At 47.5% G+C, this 21,083-nt stretch overlaps 1 protein-coding gene and 1 long non-coding RNA gene across 5 annotated transcripts; both read left to right on the top strand.

Annotated features, from left to right (window-relative positions):
- Positions 1 to 10,253: 10,253 nt before the first annotated feature.
- On the top strand, positions 10,254 to 11,035 carry LOC142784852 (uncharacterized). The gene is made up of 2 exons (XR_012888751.1): positions 10,254 to 10,617; positions 10,844 to 11,035. It is a non-coding gene; the product is annotated as an uncharacterized LOC142784852 (long non-coding RNA).
- Positions 11,036 to 13,611: 2,576 nt separating this feature from the next.
- Positions 13,612 to 20,643, top strand: LOC119169087 (succinate dehydrogenase assembly factor 2-A, mitochondrial). 4 transcript variants are annotated; one of them, XR_005109521.2, is made up of 5 exons: positions 13,612 to 13,889; positions 14,780 to 14,913; positions 15,454 to 15,563; positions 15,754 to 15,974; positions 20,300 to 20,643. XR_005109521.2 is itself a non-coding variant. In XM_037420173.2 (4 exons), the coding sequence occupies exons 2-4, from the start codon at positions 14,795 to 14,797 to the stop codon at positions 20,407 to 20,409; spliced, it is 339 nt and encodes a 112-aa protein (XP_037276070.1). In that variant the 5' UTR covers positions 13,624 to 13,889; positions 14,756 to 14,794; the 3' UTR covers positions 20,410 to 20,643. The 4 variants fall into 4 exon arrangements, 3 of the variants coding, with proteins under 3 accessions (XP_037276070.1, XP_037276068.1, XP_037276069.1); XM_037420173.2 differs by lacking the exon at positions 15,754 to 15,974 and having other exon boundaries at positions 13,624 to 13,889; positions 14,756 to 14,913; XM_037420171.2 differs by lacking the exon at positions 15,754 to 15,974 and having other exon boundaries at positions 13,627 to 13,889.
- Positions 20,644 to 21,083: the final 440 nt, after the last annotated feature.

Raw genomic sequence — 21,083 nt, 5'->3', positions numbered from 1 at the left:
AACTTCCCTGCCGCGTAGGACCGTGAACACGTGTACATATGTGTGAGTTTATGTAGTGTGTATTCCCTTGTTCGTCTTCGTGTATATAAAAGTCTCTTGTTGTCCTCGAGCGTCCTCTGTCCCCATCTGGCTAGCCTGCGCCCATAGTTGCCCACACTTTGCTCTTTGCAGCGGGGAATCAGAGGGAAAATTCAGTGTGCACATGCGTTGAAATGTTGCTTCGCCCGCGGTGGTAACTCAGTGGTGGGTGCGAACATGGGTGCGAATACCGCAGCCATGGCGGTCGCATTTTGACGGGGCGAAAGGCAAGAACACCCGTGTACTTATCTTTTGGTGCACGTTAAAGAACTCCAGGTGGTCGGAATTAATCCGGTCTCCACTACAGCGTGCCTCGAAATCATATCGTGGTTTGGGAGCAAATAATATAGATGAAATGTTGCCCATATGTCACATGGCAAGTGAGTAAAATAGCAGTATAGGGAAAATAAGGCATTGTAGTGTTGTGCTTTTACACCAGATGGGCTTCTGAGTTATTGGACTCACAATAGATGACGCCACTGCGCTCGTGTGTATATAAACGATACTCGCTGATTAAACTGGGTTAGTGTCATGGATCGTACAGTGGTGTAGCGTGGTTACTTTCACGTGTCGCCGTGCCGGCTACACGACATTCTGGCGACGAGGGTGGCTTCCACGGGCATTTTGCCACCTCCTCCTTTTCTGGCGACCCCCGACACGCCCGATGTGCCATGGGCCCGATGGTTACGACTGTTCGAAAGGTTTCTGCTGGCGTCCGGAGCGAACGAGCTATCCGCACCCCGTCGCCGAGCCCTCCTGCTGCACTGTCTTGGGACGGAAGGACAGCGCATTTTCGACGCGCTTCCACCTAGTACGACGCAAACCAAGGCAGAGACAACGAGTGCTGCACCCAGTGTCACGGCCACGCCAGATGCCGCCGCTGCAATCATCGGAACCGCTGCACCTTCTGGAACGCAAGACATGACCACGGAAGCCCTACGCCCACCCGACGAGTACGACGTAGCCGTTGAGATGCTTTCAAAGCATTTCGCCACCCCTTGCAACGTCCGCCTTCAACGCGATCGATTCCGGGAGCGTCGTCAACTGCAGGGTGAGCCCATGACTGATTTCGCCGTAGCACTTCGGGAGTTAGCAGCTCGTTGCAATTTCGCCACTCAAGCGGATGAAAACCTGTGTGAACAGTTCGTAGCAAGCGTCACGTGCCCGCGGCTACGAGAGCGATTGCTGTTGGAGGGCGATAACCTTACGTTCGATCATGCTGTCGAGGTAGCACGGCTTCGTGAGCAAACCCAGCGTGAATCCGAAGCCTTCGCCAATCCTGTGCAGCGCATTCAGAAGCAGTTGCGAGACAGCTCAGCCAGGCACGATCCACGAGATAACGGCGATAATGGCACACGCCTCCCGGGCCGTCGCCACTTCAGCTGCTCACGCGCGTACAACGCACCTTCACCTGATATGAATGCGCCCCCAATGCTGTCCGTGGGCCTAGAAATGTAAATGCCTTCGGAAACTGCGGCGAAACACGGTGTTCGCCTACGGAATGTCCCGCGCGCGGTTGCACATGTTTTGCCTGCGGACGCCACGGCCATTTTAAGAGATCATGTCGCAGCTGCCGTCGCGGCCGAGAAGGGTATTCTGCAGAGGTCGAGGAAATCGTTCCGGAAGAGGATGCTACCAGTGTCATTAGCATCTTGGCGGTTCGTACTGATAAGAGCACAGGCGTCTACGTGGATGTCAATGTCGCGTCAGTTACCGCGACGACACGGGCGCATACCATGAACTTTTTGGTGGACACAGGCTCTTATGGGTGAGCACCAATTCCAAGGCTTGTTCGCAAACGCAATACAACTGACAAGTTCTCATCTTACATTGCTGGATTTTTCGCGCAGGAAGATTCCCGTTCTCGGGTCATTTCACGCCATAGTCACATACAAGGGAAAAGAAGCCATTGTAACTTTTCATGTTACACCATGTGGTACATCTCTCCTTGGCCTGGATGCTGTTCAAGCCCTTGGCCTTCGCATCATGGGAGAGGAATTGCGCTGCCTGCAAATGTCCACGCAGAAATGCCGAGAGCTTCCAGCAATGAGTTCAGGCCTTCCCCAAAGCCCCAGGCATGAAAAACCCCTTTGCCCTCCCAAGTTTGGAATGCCGCCAACACTGTGGACCATGTTTGGCCACTTGTTTTTGCCTGGCCTGGGACTTGTAAGAGGGGTGCAACACAAAGTTAAGGTGACAACTTCCATCGCGCCAGCCACACAGAAGCTGAGACCCCTAACATTTTCAGTCCGCCAGCCAGTCATTGACGAGATTGAGAAGTTACTTGCTGCTGATGTCATTGAGAGAGTCAATGCTTCCGAGTGGGTATCTCCTATTGTAGCAGCTCGCAAAGCAAATGATAGCATCCGACTGTGTATCGATCCCCGGGAACCCGACAAAGCTATAGTAGCAGACAACTTCCCTTTGCCTCATATGGAGGAGCTGCTTCATGCCTTCAATGGAGCCCGCTGCTTTTCCAAGGTGGACCTCGCATCAGCCTACTACCAGGTTGTGCTGCACCCAGACAGCAGGGACCTAACTTCATTTATAACTCACGATGGCTTCTTTAGATTCAAGAGGGTCTGCTTCGGGTTGGCATCGGCACCAGCTGCGTTTCAGCAGATCATGACGAAAATTCTTGGAGGTTGCAAAGGGGTCTTATGCTACTTGGATGACATAATCATTTTTGGCAAGACGGAGAGCGAACACAGGCAAAACCTGGAGCAAGTGCTGGAACGAATAGCAGAAGCTGGGCTCAAGCTCAACGAAAAATGCGTCTTCTACACGTCGGAGCTGTCGTTCTTAGGACATCGCGTCAGCGCAGAGGTTATAGCACCGCTACAGACCAAGATTGATGCAATCACCAATGCTCCTGCGCCTAGAGATGCAGCCACGCTACGCTCCTTTTTGGGGCTAGTTGAATACTATTCCAAATTCGTGCCGCGACTGGCAGAGCAAGTAGAGCCAATGCGTCGTCTACTTCGCAAAGACGTGCACTTCGACTGGGATGACGCTGCGAAAGAGAGCTTCGCGGGAGTAAAAAGACTTCTAGCATCCCACAAGGTCCTCCGAATGTTTGACCCGACGCTACCTGTCATTGTCGCAACAGATGCCTCTGCGTACGGTCTCGGTGCCGTACTGCAGCAAGTGGAGGGGTCCCATGTGCGTACTGTGGCATTTGCACCGCGGACATTAACAGAGACAGAACGAAAATACTCGGCCGGAGAGCGCGAGGCCCTTGCCTGTCTGTGGGCCTGCGAGAAGTGGCACGTTTACCTCTGGGGCAGATCATTTACTCTACTGACGGATCACCAGACTTTGGTGGCACTGCTCTCATCCCGTAGCACAGGACAGCGGCCACTTCGTATTGCAAGGTGTACCGCACGACTGCTGCGCTACAACTTCAAAATACAGTACCGCAGCGGAGCCCACAACCAGGTAGCAGATGCCTTGTCCAGACTGTCCGTGCCAGACACAGAAGGGGGCTTCCATGTTGATGAAGAGGTTGTGTCCTTGGTTGCATCGTCTGTACACCGAGAGAATCTTCAGGTTGCTACCGCGGAGGATGACATACTACGGCAGGTAATCTAATTTATCCAGTCATCACGGCCAACAAGGAAAAGACGTGCCGCAGAACTGACTCCGTACTACGAAATACGAGACGAGCTCTCGGTAGTAGATGGGTTGCTTCTGCGCACAGAACGCGTTGTAGTGCTGTAGTGCCTGCCAAGCTAAGGGATACATTCATCCAGTTAGCTCATGAGTCACACCCGGGAGATGTGAAGACTAAGCAGTGCATCAGGGAGAAGTACTGGTGGCCTTGCCTTGACAAGCATGTGGAGGCCGCCGTCCGGAGTTGCAGCGCCTGTCAAGCCTCGGACAAGAGTGTCAAGAACTGGCAAGCCCCACTACAGCCTGTCCCGCTTCCTGATAGGCCTTGGGACAAAATATCAATAGACATCATGGGCCCCTTCGAACGTGCACCGGCCGACTGTCGATTTGTCATCGTGGTAGTGGACTACTTCTCCAGATGGCCAGAGATTGCGTTCTGCAGTGACATCACTTCTTGCACGGTGATCAACTTTCTGCTTGCTGTCTTTGCGCGAGAGGGTTACCCGACTGATCTAGTCTCAGACCACGGCCGACAGTTTACGTCGAGTGAATTCGAGTGCTTCCTTGCAGACAGGGGCATCAAACATTTCTTCTCGGCAGTTTACCACCCTCAAGCCAATGGCTTAGTGGAAAGATTCAACAGGGTCTTGAAATCGTATGTACAACTAGCTCTCCTAGAGCAGCGACCAATCAAGGCCACAGTTATAGAGTACCTGGGTATTTACCGAGCCACACCCCACAGCGCCACTGGCATCTCTCCAGCAGTGTTGCTTCATGGTCTCCACATGAGGACATCATTAGATGTTGTTGGCCAGCCATCAGCAGATTTCGGCACCCATCCCGCCCGTGAACTGCGTAGACTTCGGCGTCGTGTCTGCGAATACCAACAAAGGAATAAAGCATATGCAGATAAGCGAAGAGCAGCCCGGGAGCCCAAATTTAAAGTGGGGGTCTACGTGCAGGTGAAACGCCCGGTACCTGGAATAAAAGGCACCCTTAGTTTTGGGGCTCCACTCAAAATACTGACGCGGGTAGGACGATGGTCATTCCACTTGGAGGACGGCCGTACCTGGAATGCCTCCCAACTGTTGGCTGTACCCCATGAAGCTGTTCACGAAGAAACGGGGGCAAGACAAGAACCGCTGTGGGCGGACATGGAGACAGACGGGTCGGCAGGAAACGCCACAGCACGAAAATCGTCCTCGAAGGCAAAGAGCCACACGACCCAAAATATCCCAATACAGGAAGCTGCACAGTCTCCGGGGGGGCCAGCACTGCCTCCTCATACGCCAAGCCTACCACGGCCTCCACCAACGGGGAACACGACCGCAGGACTGGGTGCTGATCGTGCCGACGAATCAGAGGTCGTCCATCAGCCAGAAGAGCAGCCGGTGCCCCTTCGTCGCTCTACACGGGAGCGAAGACCACCAGAGAGACTCGGGGACTATGTGCAGTGGCTTGTTTACAGTGGAGATTTACTATAGTTTTCTGTCACGGGTAGTGACTGTTTCTTTTCTATGCACATGATCTGTGTTCTATTATCAAGGGAGGGGGTAGGTGTAGTGTTGTGCGTTTACACCAGATGGCCTTCTGGGTCATTGGACTCACAATAGATGGCGCCACTGTGCTCGTGTGTATATAAACGATACTCGCTGATTAAACAGGGTTAGTGTCATGGATCGTACAGTGGTGTAGCGTGGTTACTTTCACGTGTCGCCGTGCCGGCTACACGACAGGCATATAACAAATTTTATTGGAAAGTGTACAACTAACATGAAAAAGCGGATAGAATCAAACCCGGCACATTCTCGTTGATTCTATTTTCTACACTCGCGTTAGAAACATTATTTATATATTTTGAAGAGGATCCTGATTAATCATTTCTTGCAGCAAGATATAAAACTTTAGCTTTATATATTGTGAACAGCCACTAAAAGCAGATGACATATATATTTTTCGTATTTTAACGTCGTCACAGAAACGTAATCGCCATTTACAATATAGCTATTTAATCAAGCTGCTACACACACGCTTGATGCTATTTCAGATAAAAGGTTTCAACCTTCTTTGTGAAATAAAGATAGAAAATACGCTTAAAATAACACTCAGTGACACAAAAAGACCGCACTTGAAAACGATGGCACAGGAATACGAGTGCGAAAAGGCCAAGAAAAGGCAAAAATCTACATGTTCTTGTGCAAAAACAGCAAGTTGTCCTTGCTCTCCGGCTTCAAGCTGGTCCTCCTGCCTTGGAGTACGTACCCAGCTGCACTAAAATTGCGTTCGCTGCTGGCGCTCGTGGATGGGATGCAAGGTACTTTTTTTGCAAAGTATGAAAGCGCACGGTATTTCCTACGATGGGCTTCCCACCATTCAAGCAGTTTTTCAATGTCTTCACACAAGTCACTGTCCCGAAGGTAACTTTCAAGCTCACTGTCGGATGGTTGAGTTTCCGCGGCATCGCGCCACTCCTACAATTCGTCAAGGGACGTACGCTTCGCTGGGTGTTCATAATCAGGATGATCTGTGCTCGTTTCTGCTTGTGGCAAACGGAGATGTACATAGATTAACAATTCGCATGCTCAGAGTTGTCATGAACACTTTTCCTCTCCTGCTCATCAAGAACGCGGAGATGGCGGAAAGGCGGCCACAAGAACGCTGCCACTTTGTGAAGCTCTTCTATGGGCAGTATTATTGCAAGGAATTCTAGTGTCCTCAACTTGAGCTAGCCCACTTCTCGTGAGTCTGTCGAATCAGCAGTAAGGTGCTTCTTCAGTTTTGTGTAGTACATCAGTACAAGGGGCAGCGTTACCACTTTATCCTGCTCAAGCTTTTTGCTGGCCTCTTTGAAGGGCTCCGAGAATTCGGTGACCTCCCTCAACAAAGTCTTATTGATGTCTTCCAAGAGCAGATTTTCCCTTGAATCTATGAGATTCCCCATCGCATCGTACTGTCTTAGCACGAACTTGATCATGGCGAGCTTTAATTTCCGCCGTATTCATATCTCCTAGCACACACCATGGGGTAGCTGGCTCGTCAGTCCGTTCTGTTTTAAAAAAGTCACGACAGCTTTCACCTTTTGCAGTTGTTCCAAAGGGTCAGGAAGTTCCTGAGCGAGGTACCTGTCATCAAACGCGTCCCGAAGAACGTTGTTCAGGACGTGCGCACAGCAGTTCATCCTTGCATACGGACGCAGAGCGCTAATTATGTTGGCACCCTGGTCTGTCCCGAACAGCACATTGCTCAACATGTCTTCGCCAATCCGTAACTTAGCGCTCCTTCGTACAATCTCCTTACCGATGTTCTCTCCCGTTTTTCTTTCGGGGGGAGGTCACTAGTGAACAGAACAATGCTCCTCAGTTCCCATTTCACACTTACGTAATGCGCCGTTGCAGGGATACAGGCAATTTTCGTGTGGTCGTCGGTCCACATGTCAAGTGTAATCGAGCAGCGACCTTCCTTTATCGCCGACTAAACCTCAGGCAACACCAATTCTCGGAGTTCGTTTGCAACTTCAGACACCCTGCGAGACACCATCGTAGGATGCGGAATCACGATCCTCGCGGATATGCTCCCGTACATGGCACCGATAGCAATCAATTAGTCGGCAACATTTAGGAATCCATCATCACAAACAACGTCAAATGGCCGCATATCTTTAGCCCACCACTTCACGCAAGCATTCATCAGATTCCCCTTAACGGTATATGCAACCTGGGGTTTCTTCTCAGTGAAGAACAAAGAAAATGACAGTGGTGTCACCAGCAGCCTTGCACTTGTTCAGATGCGACGTTCCCATCTTCCTTCCCACTATCGTATGCGAAGAAAGCTTTGGATATTTTGCACTGCACATGTCCTACTGGTGATAAGATGTGCACGTCGACAACTTGCAGGAATTGTTTCCTTGGCTGCTGACCCGCAGGTCGCGGGTTCGAATCCCGGCTGCGGCGGCTGCATTTCCGATGGAGGCGGAAATGTTGTAGGCCCGTGTGCTCATATTTGGGTGCACGTTAAAGAACCCCAGGTGGTCAAAATTTCCGGAGCCCTCGGATCCACTACGCCGTCTCTCATAATCAAATGGTGGTTTTGGGACGTTTAACCCCAAACATCAATCAATCAGGAATTGTTTCCAAGCTTGCTTTTCTTAGCTTGCTTGAAAACGAGCTTAAGCTCGCCGGCAGCGAGCTTGTCTCGCAATACAGCTGCATTCATAGCGCCACGTGTAGAGGAATCAAATTACGAGCTATATAGAACGCCAGTAATCAACACAATAAAAGCATCAGCTTGCTCTGCCGAGCTACGACACAACATCCAAAGCTTTCTCTTTTTTTCTCTCCCTTTTTCAGTAGATAGAGACACGGGTCCCACGCTGCACAAGCAGCAGTTTCTTGCATGAGGTTCCTTATGGGTGGGCCGCGGTGTGCGCATGCTCCACCTAGCCGGGTGTCGCCTAGCAACAGAGGCCGTCTTTACTCTCTTATTCTTACGCGCTTCTTCCCACGCGTGCCTCTTATTTCTGCTCACGCATGAGGAGTTATCAAATCTCCCTGTGGTCGCTGCAAGGTGGTAGGGCCTTCATTTTCTGGATGGCGTGAAATACACACGCCTGCACTTTGAGATGCTTCAGGTGTGCGCCTCTTCAAAACAGTTACGAGCTTGTGATGTCTGTGACAAGTTATAGCCCCCTAATTCCCTCACTGCCCAAGCGAAAATTAATATGACGCTTTGAAGGTGATTTACGGCTTACAGTTTGACCAGAAAGATAGCCACATACAATTCAGCCTACACCTTTATAGGCGCAACGAAGGACGCGAGCAACACATATTTTTGTTTACTTACAGATTGTACCGTATGTGTCAACCACAAATTAAAAACCTAAATCTTTATTGCTCCCGCAGCCTGAAGCCCAGGCCCGGCCCGTAGCTTCAAGCCCAGGCCCGGCCCAGGCCCACCCTTTCATGCCCGGTCCAAGCCCGCGCTTTCAAGCCCGGGTCCGCCTGAAAACGCTGCAGACGGCCCGGCCAGGCCCGGGCTTTCGGGACGGCCCGGACCCGTGCAGTGCTCTACAGTAAGAATCTATGGTTCCGGACAGGCCGCCATTGGAACCTGAACTTGGTAACGTTTAACGGTAGAACATAATCTAGCGAGGGACGTCTAGCTGTACTGTTCGAGGAGCTAGAGGGTATTAAATGGAATATAATAGGGCTCAGTGAGGTTAGGAGTACAGATGAGGGCTATACGGTGCTACAGAATGGGCACGTCCTTTGCTATCGTGGCTTGGCTGACTGACAGAAGAGAACTGGGAGTGGGGTTACTAATTCTCAGAAACGTAGCTGGCAACATAGAGGAATACTATAGCATTAATGAAAGGGTGCACGTGGTAGGTATCGTAATTAAACTCTATTGAGTTTAATTCGATACCTACAAGAGATACAAGATGAAGGTGGTACAGGCTTACGCGCCTACATCCAGCCATGAAGACGCTTCAGTTGAAAGCTTCTATGCAGACGTGGAATCGGCAATAAGTAAGGTAAAAACACAGTATACTATACTGATGGGAGACTTTAATGCAACGGTAGGGAAGATGGAGGCTGGGGACCAGGCAGTAGGAGATTGTGGCATCGGTACTAGAAAGGCCAGAGGAGAGCTACTAGTAGAATTCGCAGAACGCAATAATTTGCGGATTTCGAATTCACCTTTTCACAAAAAGGAAAAAAACACCGCCATGATGGGCTGTGCGCGGGAGTTCAAAGGCTAAGGGCGCAGCGTTGTCAATGCATTTTCGAGGGGACGCACTGAGGGCTATGGTGGCGCCCAGGGAGGCGTTTATGAAAAGGTGAATACCTTCTACCAAAAAACGAGGAAACCGTAAGTGGACATGAAGGAGTTCTAATGGTGAAAATAAGTACGAAATAGACTTTATAATGAGTGCACACCCAGGCATCGTGCGGATGTGGAAGTGGTTGGCAAGGTACGATGCAGTGACCATAGAATGGTGCGGTCTCGAATTCGCCTAGACTTGAAGAAGGAACGGCAGAAACTGATACGCAAGAAGCCAATCAATGAGCTAGTACTGAGAGGGAAAGTACAGGAATTCAGAGTCTCGCTTCAGAACAGGTACTCGGCTTTTAGTGAGGAAACCAACCTTAACGTAAATACAATGAATGATAATCTGACGAGTATCATTACGGAGTGTGCAGTGGAAGTTGGAGGCAGGGTACTTAGACAGGACACTGGCAAGGTTTCTGAGGAAACGAAAAATCTCATTAAGAAGTGTCAAATCATGAAAGTCTCAAGTACAACAGACAAAATAGAACTGGCAGAGCTTTCGAAGTTGATTAATAGGCGTAAGGTATGCGATGTAAGAAGGTATAACATGGAGAGAATTCAACGCGCTCTGAAAAACGGAGGAAGCGTCAAAGCAGTGAAGACGAAACTTGGGATAAGCAAAAATCAGATTTATGCACTAAGGGACAAAGAAGGCAAAATAACTACCAATATGTATAGAATAGTTAAAATAGTGGAGGAGTTTTACAGAGATATGACCAGTCGCCGGGACAACCACGCAGTGGCGTAACTAGATAGGACGGCGCCCAGGGCAAATATATTTCCGCGCCCCTCATTATGCCCGTGATAATTTCCGCGCCCCCCCCCCATTAAAAGCGCTAATGTAGGCTTCCGCGATTGCCTACTGGCGCGCGGCGGGCCATTTCGGAGGCCAAGGGCCACCAGTTCTGATTTCGATGAGCTACGCCCGCGTTTTTGTATAGTATTTTTCTTTTTTTATTCAAACTTCCGGAAGTCCCTTACCCGTCATTGTTCTCTTCCAGTCCACACTGCAAAAATCTTGACGGCACGGGCGCTTCCCAGGCCCAAGTTTCTCGTACCTAAGCTTTCGCGCTATTTGTGCATCCCAAGGAATGCAGGGTGAGTACAAAACAAAGCAACCAGCTAGACACCGCGCCCTCGGGTCTGGTATGGGGGTTAAACTGGTCGGAGTGTTCTGCCGTTTCGCTCCGTTCGCTGTTCCATTGATGGAGGTCATCCTTGTGCGGCCGCATTCTTTCAGGGAAGTTCTTGGTTTCTCCAACGTACGAAGCGGGGCAGTCGGCACATGCTGTCGGGTACACTACGCTCTGCGCTTTTTTCGCAGGTGCGTGTTCTTTGGGCCAAAGGATGAACCTGCCCATGGCGGTGGATGGCATGTGGGAAACGTTGACCCCCGCCCTTCTATTGCTTTGCTGGCGCCCGCGATGCAGGGAATCAACAAACGTCGCCGTCGTGTCACGCTTTCTCCGTCTTTCCTCCAGAGAACTCTGCGAATAAACGCCTTTGTTTAGCCTTTGGTGCCGAGGTCACGGATTATATTCGCCCTTCCTTCCGCCGCTGCGTGGACGATTAGTCGTTGGACGATCGGCTATTTCGTTGGAGTTTTCTGTTCTTACTCAAAAAAGGTGCATTCGAACTTTTTTATTTTATTTTGTTTACGTACGTGGTTGGTTTCAGGGAAGCTTTCAGTAAGTGGTTTGGGAGGCTGGTGGGGTTCGCTGAAACTCATCTAACCCAGTGCTGCGGAGCACAAAACAAAGCTTAGCCGAGGGTCATGGGAAGGCACGGAGGTAGCGCAGCAAAATGAAAATAGAGGATCCTTTTCCCGATGCAAAAGCCATTGCGGCAACCCTTTCCTTCACCACCATCCCCACTTCCAGTCGTACATTACAACCTCGCCCCTCCCCCCTTCCAGGCGGTTTTACGGAAAAAAACATTGACAACCTTTCCAGGGGGCGCCAACCCGAGGACTCGGCTTGGCGCCCCCTCCCTAGTGGCGCCCGGGGCACTTGTACCCCCTTGCCCCCCCCTAGTTACGCCACTGCTTGAACCACGACCTTAATACTATAAGAACTAGCAGTAACCCAGATGACACCCGACCAATAATGATAGAATAAGTCAGAAAAGCTTTGGAGAGCATGCAAAGAGGCAAAGCAGCTGGTGAGGATCAGGTAACATCAGATCTGCTGAAATATAGAGGACAGATTGTGTTGAAAAAACTAGCCACCCTGTTTACGATGTGTCTACTGACGGGAAGAGTACCAGAGTCTTGGAAGAATTCTAACATGATCTTAATACATAAGAAAAAATATGACAAGGACGAAGAATTACAGGCCGATCAGCTTGCTCTCTGTAGTATACAAGCTATTTACAAAGGTACTTGCTAACAGAGTAAAGAAAACATTAGAATTCGATCAACCAAAGGAACAAGCAGGATTTTGAACAGGCTACTCAACAATCGACCACATTCATACTATCAATCAGGGTAATAGAGAAATGCTCAGAATATAGCCAACGACTATGCATAGCCTTCATTGATTACGAGAAGGCGTTTGATTCAGTAGAAATATCAGCAGTCATGCAGACACTGCGGAATCAGGCCCGGGCGTCGATGAAGCATATATAAAAATCCTGAACAAAATCTACGGGGGATCAACTGCTACCATAGTGTTTCATAAAGAAAGCAACAGAATATCAATCAAGAAGGGTGTAAGGCAGGGGGACGCAATCTCCCCATTGCTATTTACCGCGTGCTTACAGGAGGTTTTCAGAAACCTAGAATGGAAACAGTTAGGGACGAGAGTTAATGGAGAGTACATTAGTAACCTGAGCTTCGCCGATAACGTTGCATTGCTGAGTAACTCAGGGGACGAATTGCAACTCATGATTATGGAGTTAGACAAGGAGAGCAGAAAGAAGGGTCTTAAAATTAATCTGCAGAAAATGAAAGAAATGTGCAACAACCTCGGAAAAGAGCAGCGCTTCGAGATAGGTAATAGTGCACTTCAAGTTGAAAAAGACTATGTCTACTTAGGGCAGGTAATAACCGCGGAGCCGAACCACGAGATTGAAATAACTAGAGGAATAAGAATGGGGTGGAATACATTTGGCAAGCACTCTCAAATTATGACAGGTAGATTGACACTATCCTTCAAGAGGAAGGCATATAACAGCTGTATCTTGCCTGTACTTTGCTATGGAGCAGAAACCTGGAGATTTACAAAGAGGGTTCAGCTTAAATTGAGGATGACGCAGCGAGCAATGGAAAGAAAAATGGTAGGTGTAACCTTAAGAGACAAGAAGAGAGCAGATAGGGAACAAACGGGGGTTAAGGATATCATAGTTGAAATCAAGAAGAGGAAATGGACATGGGCCGGGCATGTAGCGCGTAGACAGGATAACCACTGGTCATTGAGGGTAACTAACGCCACTGTAATCATTCTTATAAACGGTTCATTTGGGGTCCGTCTCCCGTGGAGTTTGTCGGTTGCACGTGACATCAGTGCTTCGGTTTTGGTTCCGCCTGCAAATTGGTTAGAATTCGATAACTCTAGAAAAATTACTGGTGACTCCCAGTTTACTTAATTACCTCTCTTTTCTAACTTTAGCTTCAATTATTTCAACTTCCTTATATAATAATTGTCTGGTAATCTGCCGACACACACACAATCACATATATGAAAGAGGTGAGCAAATGTCACGTTCCCCTTGATCTTGAGTATCTGTGGGCACATTTCTTAGAACACTCAATATATACTACAACTCTTTTGTACTGCAGTAGTGCTTCAGAAAGCTCGATAGCAGATTGATCTGAAAGCGTGCAGCTGGCAACGGGTCTATAAAATAATTTGTTAAGAAACAAAAAACGGCATTTATTCGTTGGTGTAACCTAAAAGAGGTTTACATCCTATTTTTTGTCGTGAAACTGCACACCGGCGCGCGCAACGTGCGGTCTATGGCGGTTCCGCCCTTGTTTTCCTCTAGCAATATGGCCGCTGGCGGTTTTACTTGCTCCCTTTGGCAGCGGCCGGGACTGCCACTCCAGAGGTTCTCTAGAACCTCTTTGCTCAACAGAAGCGTAGAAGCATCTCCGGCCTTGCTTCTCCTCTAGAGATTAACTTTCTTCATAAAAAATGCGATGATGGTTTTCATGCAAAGGCGATGTGGTCTGAAAAATAATGTTAAGGCTTATATTTCAGTTTAGTTGACACAATAAATGTGGATTTTATTCAGTGGTCTGGACTACAAAATAGGCATAGGATCGAGCGAGCGCTGGCCAGCTTGTCGTCTGCCATCTGCCCTCGTACGGTCTTGCAAGCGGCAACATGTTACTGCGCACTGTTTACGTTCGCTTGAGTCCATCGACAATCGTACGTTTTTGCATTGCTTGTTCCATTTACGGTTTCATTTCGACTTCGAACGGCCACGGGAAACACCAGTCTCGTTCCGAATTTCTAGCGTGTATTGACTCTCCGTGTGGTGCTGCCCAGAACTTTATACGTGAGGCGGTCCAGTCTGCGAAAATCTGACTAATTAATTTTGACGAGTGCTGCACAGTACTTGACTTTAGTGCGTACTATCACTGACGTTTCCCATTCTTTGTTGTGTTTATTTCACGAAGTGCTGGTTGTAAACGGGGGTGCAGATTTGTTCGTGCCTCAAAGACATCGTTAATAATTGTTGTAGGTGCAGAGGTATTGACCTGTAGTAATGAATTTAGATTGATCGAATTATGTGTTATATCGAATTACTACAAATCTGTATTGATAAGTGTTTGACTGACGAATTGATCGTTCGATGTGGTACGTGAGTTCGAGTAATAAAGAGCACTGCGCCATAGAAGGTGATTCATAAGAGCTAGAAGCAGCACGTGCGTCGTGTTCCTTCAGTGGACAGTTTGCAAACATCTGTAAGGCAGCTTTCCTGTAGGGCTTGTTTTCCTAGCAAAAACTCTCGCTTACATACAGCTGTTCTCGCTTTATAGAAGGCGTGCGAGTTCAACAAAGCTTTTTTTTTTTTTTTCTACTACAATGGGGCTGTCCCGGTTCGTATGTACCATCAGTCATCGCATGGTGGGCGACCTGTCGTTCGTGAGGAAAAGAAAAAAAGAAAAATAAACACAATGAGCGAAAAAAGCAGTCTGTGAACGAGAGTTCTTGTTTGCAAAAAAAAAAATAACTTTACAAAAAAGCCGCCTTGCAGATTTTTGCAAATTGTCCATTGTTCCGCATAATAGTGCCTGAGATGAGCACCTCTGCAGCGGCTATGGCGACCGATGTGCACCCACTCGGAAGGCTGCATCCGGAGGGCAAACGAAGACACCGAAACTCAACGAGCACGACTGCTCTACCAGAGTCGCAAGCGTGGCATGCTCGAGAATGACCTGATCCTCAGGTCTTTATTACGTTCACTGCTATCATGTCGTCGAACCTGTACATTTCCATTTACTCTTTCTGGTCTTGCTTCCAAATAGAAGACAGCCAGGCCATCATTGTAAATCAATTTTTCAATCAATCAGTCAGTTTTTATCATTACGATTGTTACAGAATATAAAATATACAGGCGAAGGTCCCAGAGTATAAACTGAAACTAGACCCAAGCCACATTAGCAACGTATGTGCTTAGCTGTGTGTGTATGGTAAATATAACACGTTATGCCAATACAGCCAAGGCTCATACAATTAGTCAAAAATATAAGGCAACAATGATCTTTCGTAGTCGAAGAAGTTTTAACACCACTTTTTTTTTTTCTGGGTAAGGAAAGGTGATTGGGAAGATTACTTGAAACTGCATGGGCTACAACCTGTCTCTCAATTGCCTAGCAGATTTTACTACTGATTGCACATCTCACATCACCTGCATCACTTTGAGTATTGAAATAATCAGCTGGTCTTGAGCCTTAAGCATGTCTTGACTGTCTTTCATCCCTTGCAGCACATTTGCAGCCAAGCACCTGGCTTCGTTCACTGCAGAGCAGCTTCAGCAGTATGACAGGCTCATAAATCTGCCATCAAATGACTGGGACATCTACTACTGGGCAACAGGTGAGGCCTCACAGTGTAAACATGGTGCAAATGATTAAGGTGGGTGTAATTGAGTGTGCCGTGTGTTGGTGTCCCGACGCAGTGACGAGGACGAAGTAACCATAGGCACGATGCCACACACGCCAGTCGTAGAATAAAATCGGTGGGTTTATGTAATTCAGTGCAGCAACATCAGTCTTCTATTTTCCAGCTACAGTGGTGACACTGGATTATAGAACAAGATTCAAGAAGCTTGCTTAGGACACTCGAGCAGAGCTTACCAACCTCTTACCTGTCACCATAATGCCTGTCACCATGGCACGACTACCAGATTGAACCACAGCACACTGCATCATGTTACCGCCACAATTTTCCCAATTCTGGCCAGACAGTCCAGCTATCCAGCTCATCAAGGTGGAGGCTAGTTTCTAGGTGCGTACCATCATCTCGCAATAGGACAAGTAAGCTATTACTGTAGCCGTGCTTCCTCCTGCTCTGTGAAGCATTGTGCCTTCTCCAGGACCGCAGGCATACGACCGACTTTGACGTTTTGTGCTAGCCTTACCACAGCCAGCAGAGCCACCTCACTTGCTCCCTGCCATGCTAAACATTAGCTTCGAACCTCAGGCTGTCACAATCGCACTTTTAAAACAAGCGAACTCAGATTTCCAATTCCAGCTGTTTTTGTGCTGTGGCATCAGTCAGTTTGCGGGTAACCATGCAGCCATTGCACGACATGCTTTTCGTTTTATGCCCAAGGCGACGCTGTGCTTGTCACATGGCAAGAACAAGTGTCTGCTCATGTCTACAGCTTTTTCTGTCACACCTAACATCACCAACGCCAGAATTCATATACCAATGCCTACTCGGAGTCAAGTAGCCCCGACATCATCATTTGATGTGCCGACACCTACGGCTGCACAAAAACTTGCAGATGGTACAGATCTATCCCCACCAGGCACGGGAATGGCACACCCCTCAGACACCTCAAATGCCTGCAATAAGCTCCTACTAGAACCATTGCCTGAGGAGCCAACCATTGCCAATGCGGCCGTGAGCCCAGCACGTCCAATGCATGGTCAGCCAGCTCTTCTTTCAACACCACCTGATGCACCCGTGTTCAAACAAAAGCTCGACACAGCTGTCCAGTTCTCTGAAATCAAGAAATGCCGAGCACTGCTCTACACCACCACTACAGGAAAAAGGGGCTGTAGTAAGCTAGTGTACCGATGACGTAGGTAGGATGTGGCATGCGGGAACCATGCTATGAAATCAGTTCTTTTTATAACTCTGTGTAGCAACATCGTTAAAGAGCTTGTTTCTCAGAAATTTCAGTGTAGTTGGCTGTGAGCAAAAGATCATCATGTAATGCACGACCCGTGAAATTGAGAATGATACAAATAAAATAATAGAAATATCCTAGGTCAAAGTGTGGATTGAACCTGGGTCGTTTCGGTCGCAAGCAGATGTTCTACCTCACGGCCTTGTGAATACAGCTAAAATAACTTTTTCTGCTTGGAAATGCAGTGAAAGTTACAGATGCTTTACCAAACACAGGCGTCCTGTTTACATATGCTTCTCAATACGACATGAAATATTGCTGTAATAATGTGTGGTACAAGTGCCATTTGCAATTGGGTGTGAGAACGTGTGATTATCATAATGAATTCGTGGTTTAACACCAGTAACCCACTACAAAAGGCACACAATGTACTGCGCTTGTTTAAGGCCACGTAGTGGGCGCATAACAAGTTTAAAGGTTTCATGCACAGAGTGTTTAAAGTATGCGCTAGGAACAGAGTATCACTATTGCGTTCAACTCTTAAAGATGAAGCTTTAGGGTTTCTAAATTTTTTTTCATGGTGGTTTGCAAGCTCTAGCAATCATGGGGACACTGTTGTCAGTATTTGTAGTAATGCCTTAGCTATCCAATCAAAAGATCTAGAGCACGATTCTCGCTGTGTTCAATTTATGGACATGTCCATATCAGCCGAGGGGATTCAGTTACGCAAAAAGTGGTGAATCGTGACGTCATGGCGCCCTTGGTCACGTTGGCGCACCGAACGCCCCAGCACATTCCTCGCGAAAAAAGAAACTAAGTGAAAAAATTTACAGCCACACTTGAACAAGCTTGAGAAGTCTGAATGTACGTATGAATGTGTTTAGATGCTTGAAGAGTAATGCAGGGAACTCGTAATGACCTTCCAGGGTTGTCAGGCGGCCGGCCGCGTTAAACCTGATTCAAGGGCTAACATGATCAGCGTTCATCTATGGCCTCAGAGATGTGCGTCTAAAAGCGAATCTCTGGGGGCAGCCTTCATTGTGGGGAAACGCATTTCGTCTTTCTCGTTCATGACAATCGTTATAGTGCGACCTAAGGACAAGAACATGAGTGCCTGCCAACTGCCAATATGACCTACCAACTCGCCCAAACCGCCATGCTTCTCATTCATGTCTATAATTGTGAAAGCTGCGTGGCATCAAAATGAGGTTGTGGAAGACCAGAAACAGGCGGTGTGCTGCTCGCCAACTCCAGTCTATCAGTGGAGGCCGAATTGGACTTGTCCACAACGAGAATAGCTTCCCTGCTGCAGAATATGAAAAAGCAGCTCTTGACTCACCCTGTCATAGGGGAGTGAGCCTGAGCTGCCTTTTCATAATCTGTGGCAGATATTTTGATTGGATTCACTTTTTGATGTATGTGCAAGCACACTTGTGACATCCTCATTGCTTCTTTTTCTCATTTTTTAAATGAAAGTGTTTTATGCCAGGGTTCACTACAGCTCCACTGACATATTTCTGTCACGGATATTGCCACGTTCCATTTCCCAAGTTTTTGTTATCGTCCCAAAACACCACACGATTCTCAGCGCAAACCGCGCCTGCAGTTTTCGAGAAGGTTCCGGACTGTAGTAGATCATTTCGATAAGATCACGCCCGCTGTGCGAATGGTACAGATTGTTCTGGAACCTACGCCACCACCAGCGATAACGCTAGAACATTCGATGGGAAGAGTATAAATGCCGACGCGCTTCGCCGCTTGTCAGTTGTTGATCGAAGGCCGACGCTCCGTTCGCCGCTATCAGTCCGAGACTGCTATCTGTGCAAGACTGCTGCTATAATTGGACTTTCCGTTTACCGGGTGCAGGTTCGCCCAAATAAACAGTTATATCCCAACATAAAGACTCCTGTCTTCGGCCACGTCACGACCCCGTAACAATGTGATGTCAGAAAGTGTACTAACAGATTGCAAAGAAGAAAAACAGGAACAAAAAGTTGTGTAGCAGGGCGTTGAAACAGTGAACTCTTGCTTAGCTGCATGTGCGCAAGCCACTAGGCCACAGAGCATACGTTATCCAGCGTGTGAATGGTAAGCAATTTCTACTCACTATGTACCAGTAGAGCTCAGCTACTTCAACGCATTTGCTTCATCAGTAGCCGAGCCAGATGGCGCGTGTTAGGAGCTCACGCTCTGAAGGCCGTAGTCCTGCTCCATCCTGAATATTGGTCGCTTTGCAATGCGTGTGCCTCCATATGGCAAAGTGAAAATGCGTATAAATGTTCTTTGGCATGGTGGCACGCTTATCACAGGATTTGGGCACTTTGTACCTCTTGTGCTTCCACCGCAAGTTTGCTTTGAAGAGCACGAAGGTCACTTTGCTGACTGCCACATTTGAAAAATGGCGTGCTACTTGCACACAAAGAAGTAAGAATTGTGACAGCTCTTTGTGCTTTTCCTTTGTATACTTGTGCAGGTGTTTCGTGTGCCTCCTTTGAGCTGCATGCTTTAAGTGTCGAGCTGTAATTTGTCTGTGCTCGACCTCTGTATGCTCATTTCGTGCATGGTTTCTGCTTGTGGTGCGCACTGCAATTTGATATAGCTGGTATTCACCTGATATTGCAATTTGTTGTTGTAAAATAATTGCTCCACCCTTGTCATGAAACATTGCACAAAAAACACTCAGGTACATCTGTAAAGGCATGTTTCACTTTTGTGTTATACCGATTCCTAAAAAGAGAGATCTGTTGCGTTTTTTTTTTTGTAATAAACTCGTTGATAGTGAGTACTTGTCTTGTTTTTTTATTTTAAGACCATGAACCACACCATTCTTTTAGGTTAGCTCTCCTATGTCTTGCGGAAGTCTTGACATGAAGCATTACCACCGTACAGCCCAGCTTTGACCATCCTGTGTTGCCAGCAAGTAACACCTGCTAAACATTTTGCGCAAGCATTTTAAAGAAATGAAGTATGGTATTCATCAAGTTTTTATTTGCATGTGCAGTTGCAACAGTGCAATGAACGATAAGACTGTTTGAAGCTTTTCTTGTCGATGAATTGCTTACATTAGCAGAACTGCATTCATGAGCCAGTCTTTGATTGCCTTGCCTAAAGGGGACATATTTTGCTTAAAGGGTCATCTTTCATTTACAGCTGGCACTGCCATTCTTGAGCGTACAGTGGTAGGTTTTGTGCCTGTATCTTTTTTCACCATAGTGTGGCCTTTCAGTTGCTTCTCAGTCGTTGTTTGTGTTTTTCTGTTGTCTTGCCTTGTGTTTCTGTTGTCTTGCATTGTGTTTCTGTTTGCTGGGCTAACTTCCTATACAATTAATTCCTGCCAACTGGTTCAACTCTCTGTTGTTCAAAGCTACAGTGCTCATGTGGAGTTCACCTCATTGTCATTGATTCTCTTTAACGCCATCCCGCACGTTGTAGTTCTTCACAGTGCTTTTCTTTCTTTTTTTTTTTTTTACTGTAGGAGCCAAGACTACTCCACAAGAGTTTGAGAACGAGGTCATGTCACTGCTGCGACAGCACGTACGCAATGACGAGCGTGAGCAGCGGTTCAAGCAGCCTGACATCTCCTAGCCAAATTAGAAATGAGAACAAGCCTCTCAATGTGTTGGAAAACTATCCAAAGGTTCTGAGGCTGCATAGATATGAAGAAGGCCCGGTGCACTTAGCTTGTCTAATCTACATTGCTTCACTTTGCCTTTGGGCCTTTGTATAGTGCTTCACCTGATCGACAGCAGCTAGGTGAAACATTGTGTATTACACATTCTGTAGAAGTTAAAGCTTCAGATTAAATTTTTCTGGTGCGTATCTGTCTTCTGCCTTTTGGTTTCCCCCATTCATGCTAATGAACACATTTTTCTACATTTGCAGTAAAGCTAAATAATGCTCTGAATATCTCGTTATGAACAAAGGTGGAAAATTCCATTTCGTGTCGGCAAATACTTGTTCATCACAGAGGCGTTGAACGACTACTTCATCTCGGTGTTTACAAGTGATAATGGAATCGCCCTTCCTTTTCTATCGCTATATAACATACCCCCCATAGATGACATTAGCGTTTCTGAAGAGGGTGTTCTGTCGTTGGTGCTAAACATTGAAACGAAATTGTCACCTGGAACTAATGCTATACCCAACGCATTTCTTGTTCGATACGCGGAATGGTGCAGCAAATATTTATCAGTTATATTCTCACAATCATTGTGTAGTGGCAAAGTCCTGAGTGAATAGAAATATGCAAAAATAATTTC

Source organism: Rhipicephalus microplus, chromosome 2 (genome assembly GCF_043290135.1).
Source record: "Rhipicephalus microplus isolate Deutch F79 chromosome 2, USDA_Rmic, whole genome shotgun sequence".
Lineage (NCBI taxonomy): Eukaryota > Metazoa > Arthropoda > Arachnida > Ixodida > Ixodidae > Rhipicephalus > Rhipicephalus microplus.
The sequence above is the reverse complement of the archived record's forward strand: the minus strand, read 5'-3'. Positions and strand labels throughout refer to the sequence as shown.

What these genes read in the sequence shown, in the direction of transcription:
- LOC119169087 (XM_037420171.2), top strand. Translation starts at nt 13,845, where the DNA reads ATGTTACTGCGCACTGTTTACGTTCGCTTGAGTCCATCGACAATC. An exon ending in GAGAATGACCTGATCCTCAG is followed by an intron (nt 14,914 to 15,453) that starts GTCTTTATTACG and finishes CATCCCTTGCAG; the next exon opens with CACATTTGCAGCCAAGCACC. An exon ending in CATCTACTACTGGGCAACAG is followed by an intron (nt 15,564 to 20,299) that starts GTGAGGCCTCAC and finishes TTTTTACTGTAG; the next exon opens with GAGCCAAGACTACTCCACAA.